The following is a 20,079-nucleotide window of genomic DNA, read 5'->3' on the forward strand; positions in this document are numbered from 1 at the left end:
AAGGGCAGGCTGACATCCTAAAAGTTAGGTATCACACACATATCTCATCTCTTAGGATTCTCATACTAATTTTTATTATATTAATTTTGAAAATGAAGAAATAGAGTCTTCAGGAGTTAAGTGAATTGCCAAAGGATATATTGCTAATGAGGGGCAAAGTCATAGTCAGAAGCCAAACTTGTCTCCTGATTTTTCATTATTTTTTACGTTTTCATCATACCATGTTACCCACTTTTTTTCTTTCTTTATTGATTTTACAGGGAAAGGAAAGGAAAAGGAGAGTGAGATTAAAACATTGATGAGACAGAACACCGACTGGCCGCCTCCTGCATGCCCCACACTGGGGATTTGGCCTACAACCTGGGCATGTGCCCTGATAAGGAATTGAACTGGTGACCTCTGGGTGCATGGGTTGACATTCAACCACTGAGCCACACCAGTCGGCCCATGTTACCCACTTTTGAAGAAATACATACCCACCTTCAGCAAGAGAGAAACAGCTTCCCTCAACTCACCCTCTTTATTCCTTACAGAGATGTCTAGACTTAGGGTAGGTTCCACAGATAGTGTTAATGAAGACTTCAAAACGTATATCTTAAAAAAGAACGTCAAGAAATTTTTGAAGGAACTCCAAGTTGCTGGCCAGGTGAGGACATCTCAGACATCTTCCTGGCTCCAGCCAGGACAGAACCATCTTCATAAAGGTAGCTGGCTGGGTGCACACCCACTGTGGCAGGAGAGTGGGAAGAACTTCCAGTAAGCAGAGCACTACTTGGCTCAGTCCATTTACAGCTCCAGGTTGGGATCCTATGTCCCTAATTTAACCCATACTTTCTCCACCCCTCCCCTCAACCTTGGGTCTAGCTTTAATCCTCTTTCTAGAGTCACTCCTCTTCCTTTCTCTACAAGGCATCATTAATATCTTTGTCTCTGTCTCTCTTGAATCTCCATCCTTCAACCTTCCTTCGTGAGTCTCTTCTCTCCTATAGTTATCAGAAGATGATATCGAACAAACCCTCAAATTACTGGAATTCAAAATCTTAAATAATAAATTGGCGCCTCCACTGTGCCAGAAGATGACAAATGTCATTGTCAACTACCTGAGGACAATGGTGAGGAGCCCATGTCTCTGGGTTGGGGGCTGTGGGGCGAGAAAGGATCCCAGGTCTAAACTCAGGGGTTCCTTTCTAGTGGATGATGACATTTGGAAATTAAGTGGTGTCTAGGATATGAGTACCTAAAGTTACTTTTTTTTTTATCCTCACCTGAGGACATTTTTGCATTTTATCTTCAGCTAGAGTGGGAGGGAGGAAGAGAGAGAGAGAAACATTGACGTGAGAAAGACACATCGACTGGTTGCCACCCTCATGACCCCAACCGGGGCCAGGGACGAATTGCAACTGAGGTGCATGCCCTTAGCGGGAACCAAACCTGGGCCTCTCTGGTCCATGGGCCGACGCTCTAACCACTGAGCCAAACTGGCCAGGGAGTACCTAAAATTTCTAAACAATTTATTAGAGCCTTTATCTTATACCCTGAACATGTCTCAGGAACTGAGACCTAGAAGATAAAGTAATGAAGTAAAGGGGTAAGGTGGGAGAAATGAGGTGGAAAAGGGGGAAGGACTTAGGCATTGGCCTCAAACCTGACCTGGTTCTTACATTGTGTCCTAAACCTCCTCTTGAGATATATTAGGCACACCTTTGTTATTGCAACTCAACTAATCACCTCAATCTATTTACTCACCTATTTCAATGCACCCTCTTGTTTGCTAGCCTAACTTTGGACTGAACATTCATGACCTCTACCTATTCATCTGTCCATATATTTTAGTACTTAATTTTCTTGACACTGGGTAAATCTAGTTTCTTATTTTCTTGGTTAATTGCTTACATACAAGCTGTCTTCCAGTTTACCTGCCTTCCTTGGCACACCTGTTTTCTGATCAATACCCCTGAGCGATCAGGGACTTTTCAAAGTTCCTCCACAATCTACCCACCTCTCTGATGGTTCATTTGCTGCTGCAGGGAAGGCTCTGAGCTCTGGAAATGCCCAAAACACACGCCCAGAGACTTTGCAGACTTTTTGATTTCCTGCCCTCTTGCACACTTTAGGAGGCTCTTGCTCTCCATCACAGGGAAGGTATATGTTCAAGTGGTGCTGTATGTAGGATGAGATAGGTTAGTTACTGCCCTTCAGATAGAGGAGAATCACTTATTGACCAAACCCAATTCTCAGAAGCTGAAGGACTGATCTTGGAAATTAGTCTTGGAACAGTTAGTCTTTCTCTTTCCAGAAGCCAAAGGGAGAACTGGAGAAGATATGCACTGCGGTCCTAATGGCTCTGGGGTCCCAGTCTCCAGAAATGATCATTGCCAAGCTATGGGAAAGACCGCACATGTACAGTCTGCCCCCAGGGAGCCTCCTGGTTGCAGTGGGGAAGCTCCTCGTTTCCCAAGGTATTGCTCCCTGTGGTGGAAGAGTTAGTCTGAGAAGAGAACGGGCAGTAGGTGGTGGGGGTGCTATGTGGAATTTAGAGCATAGCTTTATTCTCCTGACTCCTTCCACAGGACATCTCCACTTAATCTGGTCATGGGTGTGTGTGTGTAGTGGGGAGGGGGCCAAACTAGGATCCCTGTGGGACTGATGGGAACTCAGGAGGCAGTTCCTGGAGACCAGAAATGGCATAGGAGGGTGTATTAGGGCATGAGATACTGTGGGGCTGGCGGTGAGACTTGGGAACAAAGATGGAGAGAGAAGGCTGAATAGAAAGCCCCCATTCAACAGAGGTGGGGAGGGGCAAAAGGGAAGTGAGGACTGCTTTGTTCAGGGGAACCTGACGTTTTGAATTTGATTAGAGGTTTGGAAGGTAATAGTGTAGTAGGGTGAGGCAAGAGAATCACCATACAATCTCCATCCTGGCGGCTGCTGGTGACAGCATTGGCTCTCTTACCCATTCTACTCCCCTCCCTCAATCACAAAGTGTGAAAAAATCAAGTCACCAGGCAAATGACAGTACCCGCCCTTTCTTTACCACTTAGGGTTGGGGCCAGAGAGAGGTTGGGGAAGTCAGCTGGCCTTCGGGGCATTAGGTTCAAAATGACAAGGCTTATGTGTTGGGTTGCACAGCAGACTCAGAGGACACAAGGAGAGAAGCTGGAAACGTGTCTCTTGATCTAATCAGGGCAGATGTTCTCTTCAGTACGAACAGTGAGAAGGGCCTCAGGCAGCATAGCTCTCTGTTTCCTTAAGGGTCCTTGGAAGGGACTGTGCATTTGTAGTGTGTGGCAATACCTGGCATCTACATGCTGTGCTAACATCCATTATTGAGCTTAATTTTCCCAGAAGCCCTGTGAAGTGGTCACATTAGAAACTGTAGTCCTATTGAACAGGTGAGGAAGCTGAAGCTAGGATAATTAAGTAACTTGCTCTGGGTTGTCTGGACTCTTTGGAGGCAGAGCTAGGATTAGAATCCAGGCCTCCTGGTCCCCAATCATAAGGTTTTCTACACTAAGGCTGGGAGGCTCCTCTCCCTGAGTTAGGGATGTTTTTCTTATACTCTCCCTCCCAGATGCTGCTTTCTACATTGGTTCCATATGGAACTCTATCCTGCACTTTCTGAGGATGGTCCAAGAGGAGGATGACATGTTGGCAATATGTAAAGGTGAGGTCAGGAGCGTCTGGGGAAGGCTCTGTTGGAATCACAGAGGGAGGAAAGAAGGCCAGGAAGAGATTAGGTCCCTCTGAATATCCCCATAAGTCTATGGAAGGGGCAAGTGATGGCTGAGAGCAGGTCAGGTGTGAGTAGATGCTCTTCTCCATCTGACCTTTCTTGGCCTGGTTTGGGTCAAGGAGCAAACTTGATAGGGATGATGTAGCTGTTGACAGCCTTTCTCTTTCACTTTCCCTGCCCATACTGGGTGGACTAGGTATGGTCAGAAAGGAAAGATAGTTGGGAAGGTGGTGGTGGAGTTGGCCTTTCTCAGCACAGGACCCCAAAGCTCTTTTAGGGTTGGGGAGGAGAGGACTGTACTTATAAGTGTGTATTCTTCCCTTTGTGGGAAGGGAAAGGTGATGGGTGGCTCTAACTCCCTCCTCTCCTTACAGTACTCTACGGATTGGTCAGCATTTCCCAGAAGCATCTGGGTGATGATAAAGCAATGGGCATCACTCAAAAGGAATTGTCCATCAAGGCCTACCAAACTTTCCGGGTCCTCTTCAACCGTTGGCCTTTGAAGAGCAAGGACAAGGTGGGAGTGGGAGATAGCAGGGGTTGGGTGGGTGTAAGGCTTGAGCCAAAGGTGGGGCACGGCCATGTTTGTCCACTTGTTAGTGGAAGGCTGACTCACCACACTCTTCCAGGAGAGCAGGGTGATTCTCCTTGGGCTCCTCTTACCACTCTCCAGAAAAAGGTAGAGTCAAAATAACACTCCACTGCTCATTCACTTATTTGTTAACTATGCAGTTTATATTTACTGATTACTCTCATTTGCCAGGCACTGTGCCAGGCCCTAGTAATACAAAGATGAATAAGGCAAAACCCTTTATCCCTTTGCTGGAGCAAATTTGTGTGTCTCCTTGGGCACAGGTGACAGAGCAGGTTCTGGTGATATTTGGCCATCTCTTCTTCCTCATACCATCATCCAAACTCAAGAATCAAGTGAACCGGTTAACCCGATGGTTAATGACTTTGATGTCCACAGAAGTGACATCTTTCTACATTTCCCAGGTGATTGGGTTGGGTTGAGAAGGGAAAAAAAATTTTTTTTAAATAGAGTTTATATTGATTTTTAGATAGGAAAAGAGAAGGAGAGAGAGAGATAGAAACATTGATGAGAGAGAAATATCAATCAGCTGCCTCCTGCATGCCTCCTACTGGGGATCAAGTCTGAAACCCAGGTGTGTGCCCTGATGGGAAATAGAACTGGTGACCTCTTGGTACATGGGATTATGGTCAATTCACTGAGTCACACCGGCCAGTGTTTCATATTTATTGAGTAGTTAGTTCTGGAGGTGACAAAGCATGATCACAGGCCAAGTCTAGTCTGAAGCTTGTTTTTGTAACTAAGATTTTACTGGAACTCAGCCATGCCCATTTGTTGAATTCACCTCATGCTTTGAAATTCTCTGACTTGCCCTGGCCGGTTTGGCTCAGCGGTTGGAGCGTCCGCCTGAGGTCTGGAGAGACCCGGGTTCAGTTCCCGCTAAGGGCATGTACCTCGGTTGCAGTTTGTCCCTGGCCCTGGTTGGTTGTGCGGGTGGCAACCACTCGATGTGTCCCTTCACATCGATGTTTCTCTCTCTCTCTCTCTCTTCCTCTCTCTCTCCCTCCCACTCTGTCTGAAAAAATAAATAAATAAATAAATAAATAAATAAAAAAAAAGAAATTTTCTGACTTCCCTATCTCTGACCTCTAGACCCAAATTTAACAGGCTCATGAGATTAATCAAACCTACCTAGATAATTTCCCTATTTTAAAGTCAACTAGTGTGGGACCTTACTTATATCTGCAAAATCCCTTCACATCAACACCTAGATTAGTGCTTGATTGAAAAACCAGGAAAAGGTGTGTGTATACCAGGGACCTGGGATTTCAAGGGCTATATCAGAATTCTGATTGACAGAAATGTTATACAAATATTAGATATTTTTATGAGCAGAAGACCAAGAACCAGAACCTAAGTTTTCTGATTGTTGTTTCAGTCCTTCCTATTCAATGTCATTTCTCAAACCAAGTTCCCCCAACTTCTAATGGGTAGTCCACCAAAAGGTGTGTTATTTAGTAAAATGGGTGGGAAATACTGAGTTTAAAGTGAAACAAATTTCTTAATTGTATGACTTCTCAGAGTCTTCAATATGTGTGTTAGTCTGGTCCTCCAAGAAGCAGATACCAACATGGAACTGAGGTGCAGGAGAGTTACTGAAGGAACACCTGTGAGGAAAGACAGGGAAGGAGCCAGAAGAGGCTGGGAGAGCCATCAGACTGAGTAGCAGGTCTGACCCTTGATAAGGAGGAGGGGAAGAAAGGAAGAAAGAGGAGAAGGGAAGAAGAGAGAAAAGTCTTAGATCATGTATAGTTCTAAGAAAGTTTTGGCAATGCCAACAAGGAGTCATTGAGCCAACATCACCCATCAGAAAAGTCCCACATCTTGCATACATAGGCCTGCCTTAGGGGACCCATCATACTCAGTCATTGGCTGAGAGAAACCTGTGGGAATCTAGCCTCAGTTTTAACATGGTGATGAATTTTAGAGTACAGAAGCTGGAGATGTTGGTCAAGTATGCCCTCCAGAGTATCTGGAAGCACATTTTTCATAGTTGCTCAACATGTTAATATGCATTTGTAAATTTAAGAGGAGAATTTTTTTAGTGTAACATCCATTAGCATCAAGTTTCTGGGAATTACAGTTTGTGGTCTACCATTGCACTACCATCTCAAATGCACTTTCCTTGGTATATGAAGACTTGACCTTTTTCATGTATGTGCTCTGAGTTTTCTCCTTTAGTGGACCAGACAGTCTCTTAATTTCTTACTCTCCTGTCATATGTCTGCATTTTGCCTAAGGTAAGATCTGTGAATCTGGAACAGAGGTTTGCTCTGTGTAGTCAATCAGCCAGTTGGAGGATGAAATTTGTATCCTAACTGGTAGTCTGCAGATTGGTCAGATAGAGATTCTACCCTACATTTTGGCTAACAATGGAAATGTTTTGGCTACTTACTCCTTCTCTCTTCTCCTCTATCACTCTAGGGGATGGTGATTAAGAATCAAGATATGTGTCAGTCTATAGTATAATTTGTTTGGAAATCAGCTAGCACCAGTCAGTTCTACTTAGGGCGGCTGGCCCAGTTAGTGGTCCATCAGGCAAAACAAAGGGGAAGGAATATTAAATATTTAAAATCCAGTGGAGGGATTTCTGTTCTGGCAAAGATGGAGTAACTGAGGCCAGAATTACTCTCTTCTCTGAAACAACTAAAACACCAGGTAAAATATATGAAATGATGGTTCTCAAAACATTGAACATCAGGCAACAAAGAACAGTGACCCCTGAGAGCAGGAGAAACATAATATAAGCCCTATAATTGCCCCAGCTTACTTCCTTAAGAGTTTCCAGGCAGTGACATAGAGAAAGAAAACCAAGGAAGAGTCTGATGGACTTCCTGAGTTGCAAAGATAGTGATGAGAGTCCAGGGAGACCACAGTAGTTAGAGTTTACAAGGTGGAATACTAAACAGTCCATGTATGTGAGGAAATGGTATCTGGTGAGGAAAAAAAAATAAGACTTGAAAGAACAGTAGCAGAACTCACACAAGGTTAAGAATAATTCCTGTTCCCACCAACCAGCTTTAAAACCTCATAATTCACAGGGCATTAGGTAGAGTACTGAATAGGTGGGTGGGGGTGGGGGCAAAATTAACAATAGGTGGATGCTTTTCTGGTCCTGTCTAACAACTCTTTTTTTTATTATTATTATTTTATTTTATTTTATTTTATTTTATTTTATTTTATTTTATTTTATTTTATTTTATTTTATTTTATTTTATTTATTTTATCCTCACCCAAGGACATTTTCCCATTTTTTGTTCAGATAGAGAGGGAGGGAGAGAGAGGAAGAGAGAGAGAGAGAGAAACATCGACGTGAAAGGGACACATCGAGTGGCCGCCACCCACACGACCAACCAGGGCCGGGGACAAACTGCAACCAAGGTGTGCGCCCTTAGTGGGAACTGAACCCGGGTCTCTCTGGACCGCAGGCCGATGCTCTAACTGCTGAGCCAAACTGGCCAGGGCACAACTCTTTTTTTTAAAAAAAACTTATCTTTATTGTTGAAAGTATTACAGATGTTCCTTCTTTGTCCCCCCATTGGCCTCCTTCTCCCTGCTCCTGCCCCCCCTGCCTTCCCTACACTATTGTCTGTGTCCATTGGTTATGCATATATGCATATAAGTTGTTTAATTTATCTCTTCCCACTCACTTACCCCCTTCCCTTTGAGGTTCGCCAGTCTCACAACCAATTTGTACTTCTTAATCCTACTTCATCTCTTTTGCCCATCCTCCCAACCCCCCTCCCATCTTGCAACCAACATAAAGTTCTCTGTATCTATGAGTCTGTTTCTATTCTGCTTGTTCATTTTGTTTGTAGATTCAATTGTTGATAGATATGTATTTTTTTGTTCATATTTTTGATCTTCTTCAGAGACCCTTCAACATTTCATGCAATACTGGTTTGGCGGTGATGAACTCCTTTAGCTTTTTCTTGTCTGGAAAACTTTATATGTCCATTGATTCTAAATGATAGCTTTGGATAGAGTAATATTGGTTGTAGGTCCTAGGTTTTTATTACAATACTTTGAATATGTCTTCCTACTCCCTTCTGGCCTGCAAAGTTTCTTTGGGAAATCAGCTGACAGTCTTATGAAAGCTTCCTTGTAGGTAACTAACTGCTTTTCTATTGCTGCTTTTAAGATTCTCTCTTTGTCTTTCACTTTTGGCATTTTGATGATGATGTGCCTTGGTGTGGGCCTCTTTGGGTTCATCTTGTTTGGGGTGCTTTGTGGTTCCTGGACTTGTTTGTCTGTTTCCTTCACCAAGTTAGGCAAGTTTTCTGTCATTATTATTTCAAACAGGTTTTCCATTTTTTGTTTCCTCTCATCTCCTTCTAGCACCCCCATGATGTGAATATTGGTATGCTTAAAGTTTTCCCAGAGGCTCTTTACACTATCCTCATTTTCTTGGATTCTTTTTTCTTTTTGCTGTTCTGATTAGGTGTTTATTGCTTCCTTATATTCCAAATCAATGGTTTGTTTCTTGGCTTTACCTACTCTACTATTGATTCTCTGTAAATTATTCTTTATTTCAGTTAGTACATCTTTTATTTCTGACTGGTCCTTTTTTATGCTCTTGAGGTTCTCACTCAGTTCTTTGAGCATCCTTATAACCAGTGTTTTGAATTCTGCATCTGTTAGATTGCTAATCTCCATTTCGTTTAGTTCTTTCCCTGGTGTTTTGTTCTGTTCTTTCATTTGGGACATGTTTCTTTGTCTCCCCATTTTGGCTGCCTCCCTGTGTTTGTTTCTATGTCTCGTAGGCTTCCTAGGATGGCCTATTGTAGTAGGTGTCCTGTAGGGCCCAGTGGCACAGCCTCCCTGATCACCCCAGCTGGGCCCTTGAAGTGCACTCCTAGTGTGGACTGTACACCCTTCTGTTGTAAATGAGTCTTGATTGCTGTTGACATGTCATTAGGAGGGATTTACTCAGGCTGATCAGCTGCAAGGACAAGCTGTGCCCACTGACCACTGACTACCTTGGAGGATCAGCTGTGCAGGGGCCCACCAGTCAGAGCAAGACTTACTTCAGCAGGGCTCTAGTACCCATTGAGTCCACTCCTGTGTGTGTTGCTTGTGGAGGTGGTTGGGTGGTGGTGCTCTGACGTGGCCTGAAGCTGTCCACTGGTGTGCTGGCTTTAAGGGAAGGTCAGTAACTGCCTATGTTCTACCCGGGACCACCCAGCATAAGCTACAGAGCAATCTGCAGATGGCAGCTTCTTGTGTAGGGCTTGGAGGTGCCCAGGCAAAGCCAAGCTGTGAACTAAGGCTGGCTGCTCCAAGTGCTGGGCCTGGGACCACTTAGCAAGCAATATGGGGCTCACTGAGGCCAGATGCTGCTTGTTTGAGAGAATTTAGGTACATCTGAAGCAAGAGCCAAGACAGGCCAATCTTATGGTAAAGCTACTGGAAACAGCTTGGGTAGGCCTGAAAGTTGGGTGGGGCAGGGCCTCACTGAATCACCAGGGCAGGGCAAACAGTGTGAGCAAGGTTGCTAGAGTCCCAGATATGGTCCCCTTCTGCAGACCCCATTGGGGAAGGGCTTACCAAAGGAACAACGACCTCTGCCAGCACGTCTGTCCAGGAGAAAGCTGCCCTTCCAGCTCTTGTCCCGATGCCAAACAACTCAGTTCTTCCCCATATGCCTCTGGTGCCTTTCAAGCTGCCTTAGCCCATGCTGGAGCCTAAAGGGGTGTAAGTCTGAGTAAGTTCGTGGGTGGGCCCTTTAAGAGGAACTGCCTGGAACTCCAGCATCCTCAGCCTTTCTCAGCTTCAGTTCCTGTTGGTTTTCACAGCCAGAAGTTATGGGGATTGCTTTTCCTGGCACTGGAACCCTGAGTTGAGGGGCCTGGTATGAGACAGGGACCTCTCACTCCTCAGGGAGGACCTTCTCAGCTGATTTTTATCCACCACATGTGGGTGTGGGACTAGCCCTTCCAGGCCTCCATCCCTCCTACCAGTTTTGATGTGGCTTCTTCTTTAATTTCGTAGTTATAGGACTTCCATTCAGCTTGATTTCAGGTAGTTTTGAATGATGGTTGTTCTGCAGTTTAGCTGTAGTTTTGATGTGGTGTGGGACAAGGTGAGTACTGCATTTACCTATGCCACCATCTTGTCTGGAAGTCCTGTCTAACATATCTTAAAAGCAAGACCTGCCCTGGCTGGTTTGGCTCAGCAGTTGGAGTGTCGGCCTGTGGACCAGGGAGTCTTGGGTTTGATTCTGGTCAAGTGCACATGCCTCGGTTGCTGTTCAGCCCCCAGCCCTGGTCGGGGTTGTGTGGGAGGCAACCAGTTGATGTGTCTCTCTCGCATCAATGTTTCTCTCTCTCTCCCTCTGTCCCTCCCACTCTGTCTGAAAAATCAATGGAAAAATGTCCTCTGGTGAAGATTGAAAAAAAAACATGACCCAAAAGGATCAAATTATTTTCAAGTAACTTTAACTGTGTCCCAGGAAAAATTCAAGAATATTTATAGGAATACAGAAACATCCAGTAACCAAGAAGGTAAGTTTACAACAAGTGGCATTAAATTTAAAAATATCATCAGGCATGCAAAGAAGTGGAAAATATGGCCTATAATCAGGAGAAAAATCCATCAAATCTGACCCAGAATGCACACAGATGTTAGAAATAGCAGACAAGGACATTAAAACAGATATTATAATTAATCCTGTAAGGAATCGGGGGCACCGCTGAAAAACAGAGAAGAGACTGGAGAGTCAATCAGCCGAATAAACAGGGATCAGGCTTTATTGGGTACACTCCGGGCGGGATCACACACTCCGGGGTCGAGTCCTAGAAGCCGCACCCGATGCTGGGCTTTGTGCTTTTTTATATCTGCCTGTTGCAGCTGAGATTTGTCTGTTAGGGTTTGACCTTGCAGGGGCTATGCATGGGAGCCTCTGGAATGTGAGTCGATAAGAGCAGGTTGGGAGTTAGTCTACAAGCTCGGGGCAGGCTGTTCCCAGAACAGGGTGGGAGGCAAGGCTGAGCAAGCGAGACAATGGTCGAGCAGTTTGCCTAGCGCCAGTTCCCAGGCTATTGGACAGATCCTATTGGTTTAAAAACTGGAGGAGCCCTGGCTGGTTTGGCTCAGTGGTTAGAGTGCTGGCCTGCGGTCCAGAGAGACCCGGGTTCAGTTCCCGCTAAGGGCATGTACCTCGGTTGCAGTTTGTCTTTGGCCCTGGTTGGGTTGTGTGGGTGGCAACCACTCGATGTGTCCCTTTCACATCGATGTTTCTCTCTCTCCCTCCTACTCTATCTGAACAAAATATGGAAGAATGTCCTTGGGTGAGGATTAAAAAAAAAAAAAAAAACTGGTGGTAAGATTTAGTAAATAAATAGAAACCAGGAAAAATATTTCTTAAAAAAATACAAATTGGACTTGAAAAGCTAAAGACTGGAATATCTGTGATAAAAAACACTTGATGGAATTAATAACAGATTAGACATTGTAAAAGAAAAAGTTGGTTAATTGAGGACATAGCAATAGAAACTGCACAAAATGAAATAGAAAAACAAGATGAATAAATAAATGAAGACGAAAGCATCCATCAGGCAGGGAACAACTTCAAGCAGCCTAATTTATGTACAATTTGAGTCCCCTCATAAAGGGGGGAGACAGGAAATGTATTTGAAGAAATAGTGGTTGAAAAATTTTCAAATCTGAAGTAAAGTATAAACCTATAGATCCAAGACACTCAATGAACCCCAACACAAGAGATATATTAAAAAAACTACCTTAGATCTCATAATCAAATTTCTCAAAACCAGTGAAAAAGAGAAAATCTTAAGTGTAGCAAGTAAAAACAAAACCATGTTTCATATGGAAGAATAAAGATAACAATAACAGCAGATTTCTCAATGGAAACAATGCAAGTGAGAAGATAGTGGAATAACACCTTTGAAGTACTGAAAGAAAAATACTTTCAGCCATAAAAAAGAATAACATTTTGCCATCTGCAACAACATGGATGGACCTAGAGGGTATTGTGCTAAGTGAAATAAGTCAGATGGAGAATGACAAATGTCATATGATTTCACTTATTTCTGGAATCTAAAAAACAAACTAGCAGAACTGAAACAGACTCATAGGTACAGAGAATGTTTTGATGGTTGGTAGCTGGGAGGGGGTGAAGGATATGTGAAAAAGGTGAAGGGATTAAGAAGTACAAATTGGCCCTGGCCGGTTTTGCTCAGTGGTTAGAGCGTCAGCCTGCGGTCCGGAGAGACCCGGGTTCGGTTCCCGCTAAGGGCACGTACTTCGGTTGCAGTTTGTCCCCGGCCCTGGTTGGTTGTGCGGGTGGCAGCCACTCGATGTGTCCCTTCACATCGATGTTTCTCACTCTCTCTCCCTTCCTCTCTATCTGTACAAAAAAAAAAAAAAAGGAAAAATATCCTCGGGTGAGGATAAAAAAAAAAAAAAAAAAAAAAAAAGAAGTACAAATTGGTCTGGCCAGTGTGGCTCAGTGGATTAAGCGTCATCCCGTGGATTGAGTGTCATTCCATGGACTGAGAGGTCCTGGTTTGATTCCTGGTCAGGACGCATGCCTGGGTATCTGGCTTGATCCCCAGCATGGAGCATACAGGAGGCAGCCAATCAATGTATCTTTCTCATACTGATGGTTCTATCTCTTTCTCTAAAAAATCAATAAAAACAAACAAACAAAAAAAACTATTAAAAAAAGAAGTACAGATTGGCAGTTACAGAATTGTCATAGTGATGTAAAGTACAGCATGGAGAATATATAGTCAATAATACTGTAATAACTACGTATGGTGACAGATGGCTACTAGATTTTTTTGGTGACCACTTTGTAAGTTATTTAATGTCTAATCACTGGGTTATATACCTGAAACTAATACAAAATGTATGTGAACTGTAATTGGAAAATAAAACATGGTTTTATTTATTTTAAAATTTTTATTAATTTTTAGAGAGAGAAGAAGGGAGAGAGAGAGAGAGTGAGAGAGAAACATTGATGTGAGTGAAACATTGATCCTTCAATTAGCTGCTTTCTGCATGTCCTCCCCTGGAGATCAAGCCCATAACCCAGGCATCTGCCCTGACTAGGAATAAAACTGGCAACTTTTCAGTGCACAGGATAATGTTACAATCAATTGGGCCATACTGGCCAGGGCAAAAAATAAAACAAGACAGGGATGCCTACTTTCACCACTCTTTTTTAACATAGCACTGGAAGTCTTAGCCATAGCAATTAGACATGAAGAAAACAAAAGGGATACAAATTGGAAAGGAGAAAGTGAAACTGTCATTATTTGCAGATGACATGATATTGTACATAGAAAACCCCAAAGACTCCATCAATAAATCTACTATACTTATTTAAAAAATTTGGCAAAGTAGCAGGATACAAAATTAATGTCAGGAAATCAATGGCATTTTTATACACCAATGATGAAATCACAGAAAGACAATCCTATTTATCATTGCAGCAAAAAAAAAAAATATATATATATATATATATATATATATATATATATATATATATATATATATATATATATGATACCTAGGAATAAACTTAACCAAAGAAGTAAAGGACCTCTTCACAGAAAACTATAGGTCATTGAAACAAGAAATAGAGGAAGATATAAAAAAGTGGGAGTATATACCTTGTTCATGGATTGGAAAAATTGACATAATTAAAATGTCCATACTACCCAAAGCAATCTATAGATTCAATGCAATCCCCATCAAAATACCAACAACATACTTCACAGAACTAGAACAAACACTTCAAAAGTTTATATGGAACCAAATAGCCACAGCAATCTTGAAAAAGAAGAACAAAGTAGGAAGGATCACATTATCAGATTTCAGGTTATACTACAAAGCCACTGTAATCAAAACAGCCTGGTACTGGCACAAGAACAGGCATATGGACCAGTGGAACAGAACAGAGAACCCAGAAATGGACCCAAGGCAATATGCTCAATTAATATTGACAAAGGTGGCAAGAGCATACAGTGGAGTCAAGACAGTCTCTTCAATAAATGGTTTTGGGAAAATTAGCTACTTGCAGAAAAATGAAGCTAGAACACCAACTTACACCATACACGAGAATAAACTCATAATGGATAAAAAACTTAAATGTAACTCGTGAATCCGTAAAAATTCTAGAAGAAAATGTAGGCAACAAAAATTTTGGACATCATACGCAGCAGAATTTTCACTGATACAACACCTAAGGCAAGAGAAACAAAGGGAAAAATGAACACATGGGACTACATCAAACTCAAAAGCTTCTGCACAGCAAAAGATACAATCATCAAAATGGAAAGGGATCCCACTATATGGGAGACCATAATCACCAATGATACATCAGATACGGGGTTAATTTCCAATATATATAGAGTGCTCATACAACTCAACAAAAGGAAGATAAAGAACCCAATTAAAAAATGGGCAGAGAAACTAAATAGACACCTCTCCAAACAGGACATACAAATGGCCAAGAGACATATAAAAAAATGCTCAACATCACTAATCATCAGAGAGGTGCAAATTAAAACAACAATGAGGTATCATTTCACACCTGTCAGAATGGCCGCCATCAACAAGTCATCAAACAACACGTGCTGGTGAGGGTGTGGAGAAAAGGGGACTCTAGTACACTGCTGGTGGGAATGAATGCAGACCGGTGCAATCACTGTGGAAAACACTATGATGTTACCTCAAAAAATTAAAAATTGAATTGCCATTTGACCCAGTGATCCCACTTCTAGGAATATACCCTAAGAAACTTGAAACACCAATCAGAAAGAATATATGTACCCCTATGTTCATAGCAACACTATTTACAATAGCTAAGATCTGCAAACAATCCAAGTGTCCATTAGTAGATGAATGGATTAAAAAGCTGTGGTACATGTACACAATGGAGTACTATGCAGCGGTAAGAAAGAAAGATCTCTTATCCTTTGAGATGGCATGGAAGGACCTGGAGAGTATTATACTAAGCGAAACAAGCCAAGCAGAGAAAGACAAATATCACATGATCTCACTTATTTGTGGAATATAATGAACTAAACAAACTGCTGAACAAAATTAACCCAGAGACATAGAGGTGGGGTATAGACTGACAAGCCTCAGAGGAGGTGGGGTTTGTGGGGGAAGAGAAAAAACCACAGAACTTACATGCATGTATGCATGACCAATGAACATAGAAAACTAAGCTGGGGATGGGATCAGGAGGGGTGGGGAGGAGGGTGTCAATGGGGGAAAAATGAGAAACATCTGTAACAAAAACAAATTAATAAAAAAATTAATAAATAAGTTGGCTTGATGAAAGGGAATTATTTCTTTAAAAATTTTTTTTTCTTGCCCTGGCCGGTTTGGCTCAGCGGTTAGCGTGTCGGCCTGCGGTCCTGAGAGACCCGGGTTCGGTTCCCGCTAAGGGCATGTACCTCGGTTGCAGTTTGTCCCCGGCCCTGGTCGGTTGTGCGGGTGGCAGCCACTCGATGTGTTCCTTTCACGTCGATGTTTCTCTCTCTCTCTCTGTTCCTCTCTCTCCCTCCCACTCTACCTGAACAAAAAATGGAAAAATGTCCTCAGGTGAGGATTAAAAAAAAAAAAAAAAATTTTTTTTCTTTATTGATTTTAGAGAGAGAGGAAGGGAGAGAGAGAGAGAGATAAACACTGATGAGAGAGAACATTGACCTACATGTCCCCCACTGGGGACTGGACCCACAACCTGGGCATGTGCCCTGACCAGGAACGGAACCGGTGACCTCCTAGTGCATGGGTCGATGCTCAACCACTGAGCCACACCAGCCAGGCTAATTTCTTTTTTTATATTTTAATTTTAATTTAATTTGTTATTTATTTCCTTTTTATTGAATTTATTGGGGTGACACTGGTTAACAAAAGTATACAGGTTTCAGGTGTACAATTGTACAACACATCATATGTACAGTGTATTGTGGGTTCACCACCCCAAGTCAAGTCTCCGTCCATCACCATTTATACCCCCTTTACCCTCCTCCATCTCCGTCCCCCAACCCCAGCAATCACCACACTGTTGTCTCTGTCCATGAGCTTTTTCTCTTTCTTTTTCCTTTTTTGTCCAATCCCTCCACCCTTTCACCCACCTTTGCCCTCGAAAGTGAATAATTTCTGTTCTTTGAAAGCTGTTAAGAGAACGAAAAAACACAAGTCTCAGACTGGAGGAAAAATTTTGAAAATCATACGCACACACACACACATATACACATATATATACCCAGAATATATAAAGAGCTCTAAAAATTCAATTAAAAAATTTTATAACTGCAGTGGTCAGTATGGCGCAGTTGGTTGGAGCATTGAACTGTACACCAAAAGGCGGCAGTTTTGATTCCCACTCAGGGCAAATACACAGGTTGTGGGTTTGATCCTGGTCTGGTTAGGGTTTGTGCGGGAGCCAACCCACCTGTTTCTCAATCACATTAATATTTCTCTCTTTTGCTCTCTCTCCTCACTTCCTCTCAAAAATTAATTTAAAAAATATTTTAAAAACTGGCAAGAAATTTGAATAGATGCTTCATTAGAGATGATGGGGGATGGCAAATTAACACAGGAAAAGTTGCTAAACCTCATTTAGACATTAGAGAATTTAAAAATACAGAGAGATGCCACTACACACCTGTTAGAATGCAAATTGGCACAACGATTTTGGAAAGCAGTCTGGCAGTTTCTTAAAAAGTAAGTGGCAGGTTTCTAGTGATAGAAAGCAGACCAGTGGTTGCCTGGGGAAGGGAAAAGTGATGGGAGGGGGGAAGAGGAGGGTGACAAAGAGACAAGAGGAAACTTTTGGGAGTGGGTGATGGACGTATTTATTATCTTAACTGTGGAGATGGTTTCAAGGGTGCTTACATTTATCAAAACTTATGAAATTGTATACTTTAAATATGTGCAGTTTATTCTATATCAATTAGACATCAATAAAGTAGTTTTAAAAAATCAAATGGAATATTCACACATGTGAAAACTAAAGCTATTTGTAGGACTCTCATACAAGTGATAAGAACAACCCACGAAGCAATACAATCCACTAGGTAAAGGGTAGATATTTAGGTTTTTAAATTTGGTTTTCTAAATTTGGAAAGTCAGAATAGACCCAGTCAGAACAATAGAACCAGTTCTTGCTTTGGCCATGATTTCTTTTAATTAATTAATTTTTTCTTTATTGATTTTTTTTTTTTTAAGAGAAAGGAAGGGAAAGGGAGAGAGAGATAGAAACATTGATGAGAGAGAACATCGACTGGCTGCTCTCCTGCATGCCCCCCACTGGGGATCGGGCTCACAAACTCGGCATGTGCCCTGATCAGGAATCAAACTGGCGACCTCTTGGTGCACGGGTCAACGCTCAATTGGGCCTGGCCATGATTTCTTTATCCTACTTCAGCCAACACCTGCAATGTTGAGTTGCCCTAAAAGTTTCCATGGAATAAAGTTATCGAAAGTAAGTGTGATGCCTGGCTGGTGTGGCTCAGTGGATTGAGCATTGTCCCTTGGACTGAGAGGTCCTGGTTGCAGGCTTGGTCCCCAGTGGGGGGCGTGCAGGAGGCAGCCAATCCATGTTTCTCTCTCACATCGATGTTTCTCTTTCTCTCTCCCTTCCTCTCTAAAAAATAAATAAAAACATATTAGAAGAAAAGAAAGTAAGTGTGGCTTGCTGGGGCAGGGGAAGAGCAGATCCTGGCTGTATTTGGCGTCTGTATTTGGCTATGCCCAGTTCCTGGGCCTTTCTTGAAAAGGCCCAAGAAGGCGGTGTGAAACTGGATGCTTGGACCATCCCCTAAGAGAAGATGCGAGCACAGTGGCTTTCCCTTGAGCCTGTGGCAAGGGCCGGCTGAACGGCTGACTGGCTGACTGTCCTTATACACACAGTGTATCTACCAGTTCGTGACTGCTCTGGCTGTCAACGACTGCGGAGGTAGAAACTTGGAATCCCAGCTGGAAAACATTTCAGGCATGCTGTTTGACCAGGTGAGTGCTGGGGGGCTGGGCTTGGTCTTCCTCTCTTCCTTGGAAGTGATGGTTACCCCAGCCCAGGTCCCAACTCCCACACGGCCCAGGGCTTCTTCTTATGATGACCTCAATTGCACACACCTCAGGCTTCCCTGGAACAGGTAAATGCCTGGATTCTGGCCACAGGGTGGATATTCTCTGTGAGGCAAATGGGACATATTCTGTATGTTTCTTGGGGTGGAAGCCTTTGTTGCTCCCCCTAAACTGGTTAAGGGCAGAAAGTTCAAACCACTCCATTATGCCTATGGGAAATGGCAGGTGTTCCATATTGCAGCCTAGAGAAGAGAGAGGACAACTCAACATTTCGCAGAAAGGTGTTACCTTCCATACATTTAATGTGTTGGCCACTGTCTTGTGTCCCCTGGAGCTGTGTGTGTGGGTTCCTTGCTGCATTCTTAAGTTTCTCCATCCATGCCCAGGGCCCCTCGCTTTTCAGTGATCTCAGGTCTGATGACTTTGGTCTCCCCACAGCTGAGTAAAGAAGTCAACCAATCAGGTCCTTACTCTGGAGAGAACTTCAGCTTCACCATGAAGGCGTTCTTCATCCTGAGTAAGTTAACAGATTCTCCTCGCCCTGGGTAATTGTGTCAGTGGGTACTCAGGACCTTGTCTCTCCCAGGACTGGAGTGGGGCTTAGGTTCCCAAGAGGGGCTTTCATTCATCAAACGAGATGCAAAGTAGTAATCCATGTAAACTTTGCCTGAAATTTAGTGAGTCGCAAAGGGCGTAGACATTTTCTCACCCCTACTCCTTTTGTTCCCCCTCCCTGTACTTGGGGTTGGCTTCCCTTTCTCCTTTGGTGATCCCGAACTCAGAAAGGTGGTGATGTGATTACAGCACTGATGATCACGAAAGAGGTTCTGACCTACAGGAGGGCACATGGTGGGGCAGGAGAGGGGCAGGCCTAGCTCAGGAAAAGCACCTGCCTCCATGCTTGTAACATTGTAAATGCTGGACAGACCCTGGCTCTCTTCCTTCTTCTTTTCTCCAACCCAATAGACCCTAATTTATCCAGCCCATGGCATTAGTGGTTTGCTGTGAGCATGATTTACTACTACTTACCACCTGCCACTTAAACATACCCCTGACTCCCGTGTATTCATGCCCTCTGATAGCCAGGTTATACAAGGATCAGCTGATATTCTTAATACGGAAGACCATGGAGTCCAGTGATACAGCCAAGATAGTATCAGCCCTTCAAGTGTTCAGGAATGTGTTTCAGGAAGGTGAGTGGGAATTGAGCCTGGTTTTAGGGATCTCCTTTCTCATAAGATCTTCTTTCTCTGGGAAACAGTCCCATAGAGTAGCTAAAAGCAGTTTTAAACTCAATGGGTTCAAATCTTGGCTTTGACTCTTATTAACTGTGCAAACTGGGGTGGGTTTTAGTCTGTACTTCTATTTCCTCATTTGGAAAATGGAGGTGCCCTGGCTGGGAGGCTCAGTTGGTTGGAGCATCACCCCATACATTACAAGGTTGCGGGTTCGATTATTGGTCAGGGCACATGCACATACCCAGGTGCGTGTTTGATCCCTGGGATGGGTACATATGGGAGGTGATGGATTGATGTTTCTCTCTCTCTCTCTCTCACATCAATAAAAACATATCCTTGCGTGAGGATTATAAAAAAAAGAAAAAAAATGGAGGTAACATTAATATCTACCTTTAGGCATTTTTAGTGAGAATTAAAAGAGAAAACATACATTGGAGTACAGGTTTCCA

General features: G+C 43.1%; 1 protein-coding gene across 1 annotated transcript; it reads left to right on the top strand.

Annotated features, from left to right (window-relative positions):
- The first annotated feature begins 379 nt into the window (after positions 1-379).
- On the top strand, positions 380-19,710 carry LOC118623808. Its single transcript, XM_036251556.1, has 9 exons — positions 380-646; positions 990-1,112; positions 2,297-2,459; positions 3,572-3,664; positions 4,108-4,250; positions 4,589-4,729; positions 18,219-18,317; positions 18,831-18,909; positions 19,475-19,710. The coding sequence occupies exons 1-9, from the start codon at positions 536-538 to the stop codon at positions 19,708-19,710; spliced, it is 1,188 nt and encodes a 395-aa protein (XP_036107449.1). The 5' UTR covers positions 380-535.
- The last annotated feature ends 369 nt before the right edge of the window (positions 19,711-20,079 follow it).

Source organism: Molossus molossus, unplaced genomic scaffold (genome assembly GCF_014108415.1).
Source record: "Molossus molossus isolate mMolMol1 unplaced genomic scaffold, mMolMol1.p scaffold_m16_p_10, whole genome shotgun sequence".
NCBI lineage: Eukaryota > Metazoa > Chordata > Mammalia > Chiroptera > Molossidae > Molossus > Molossus molossus.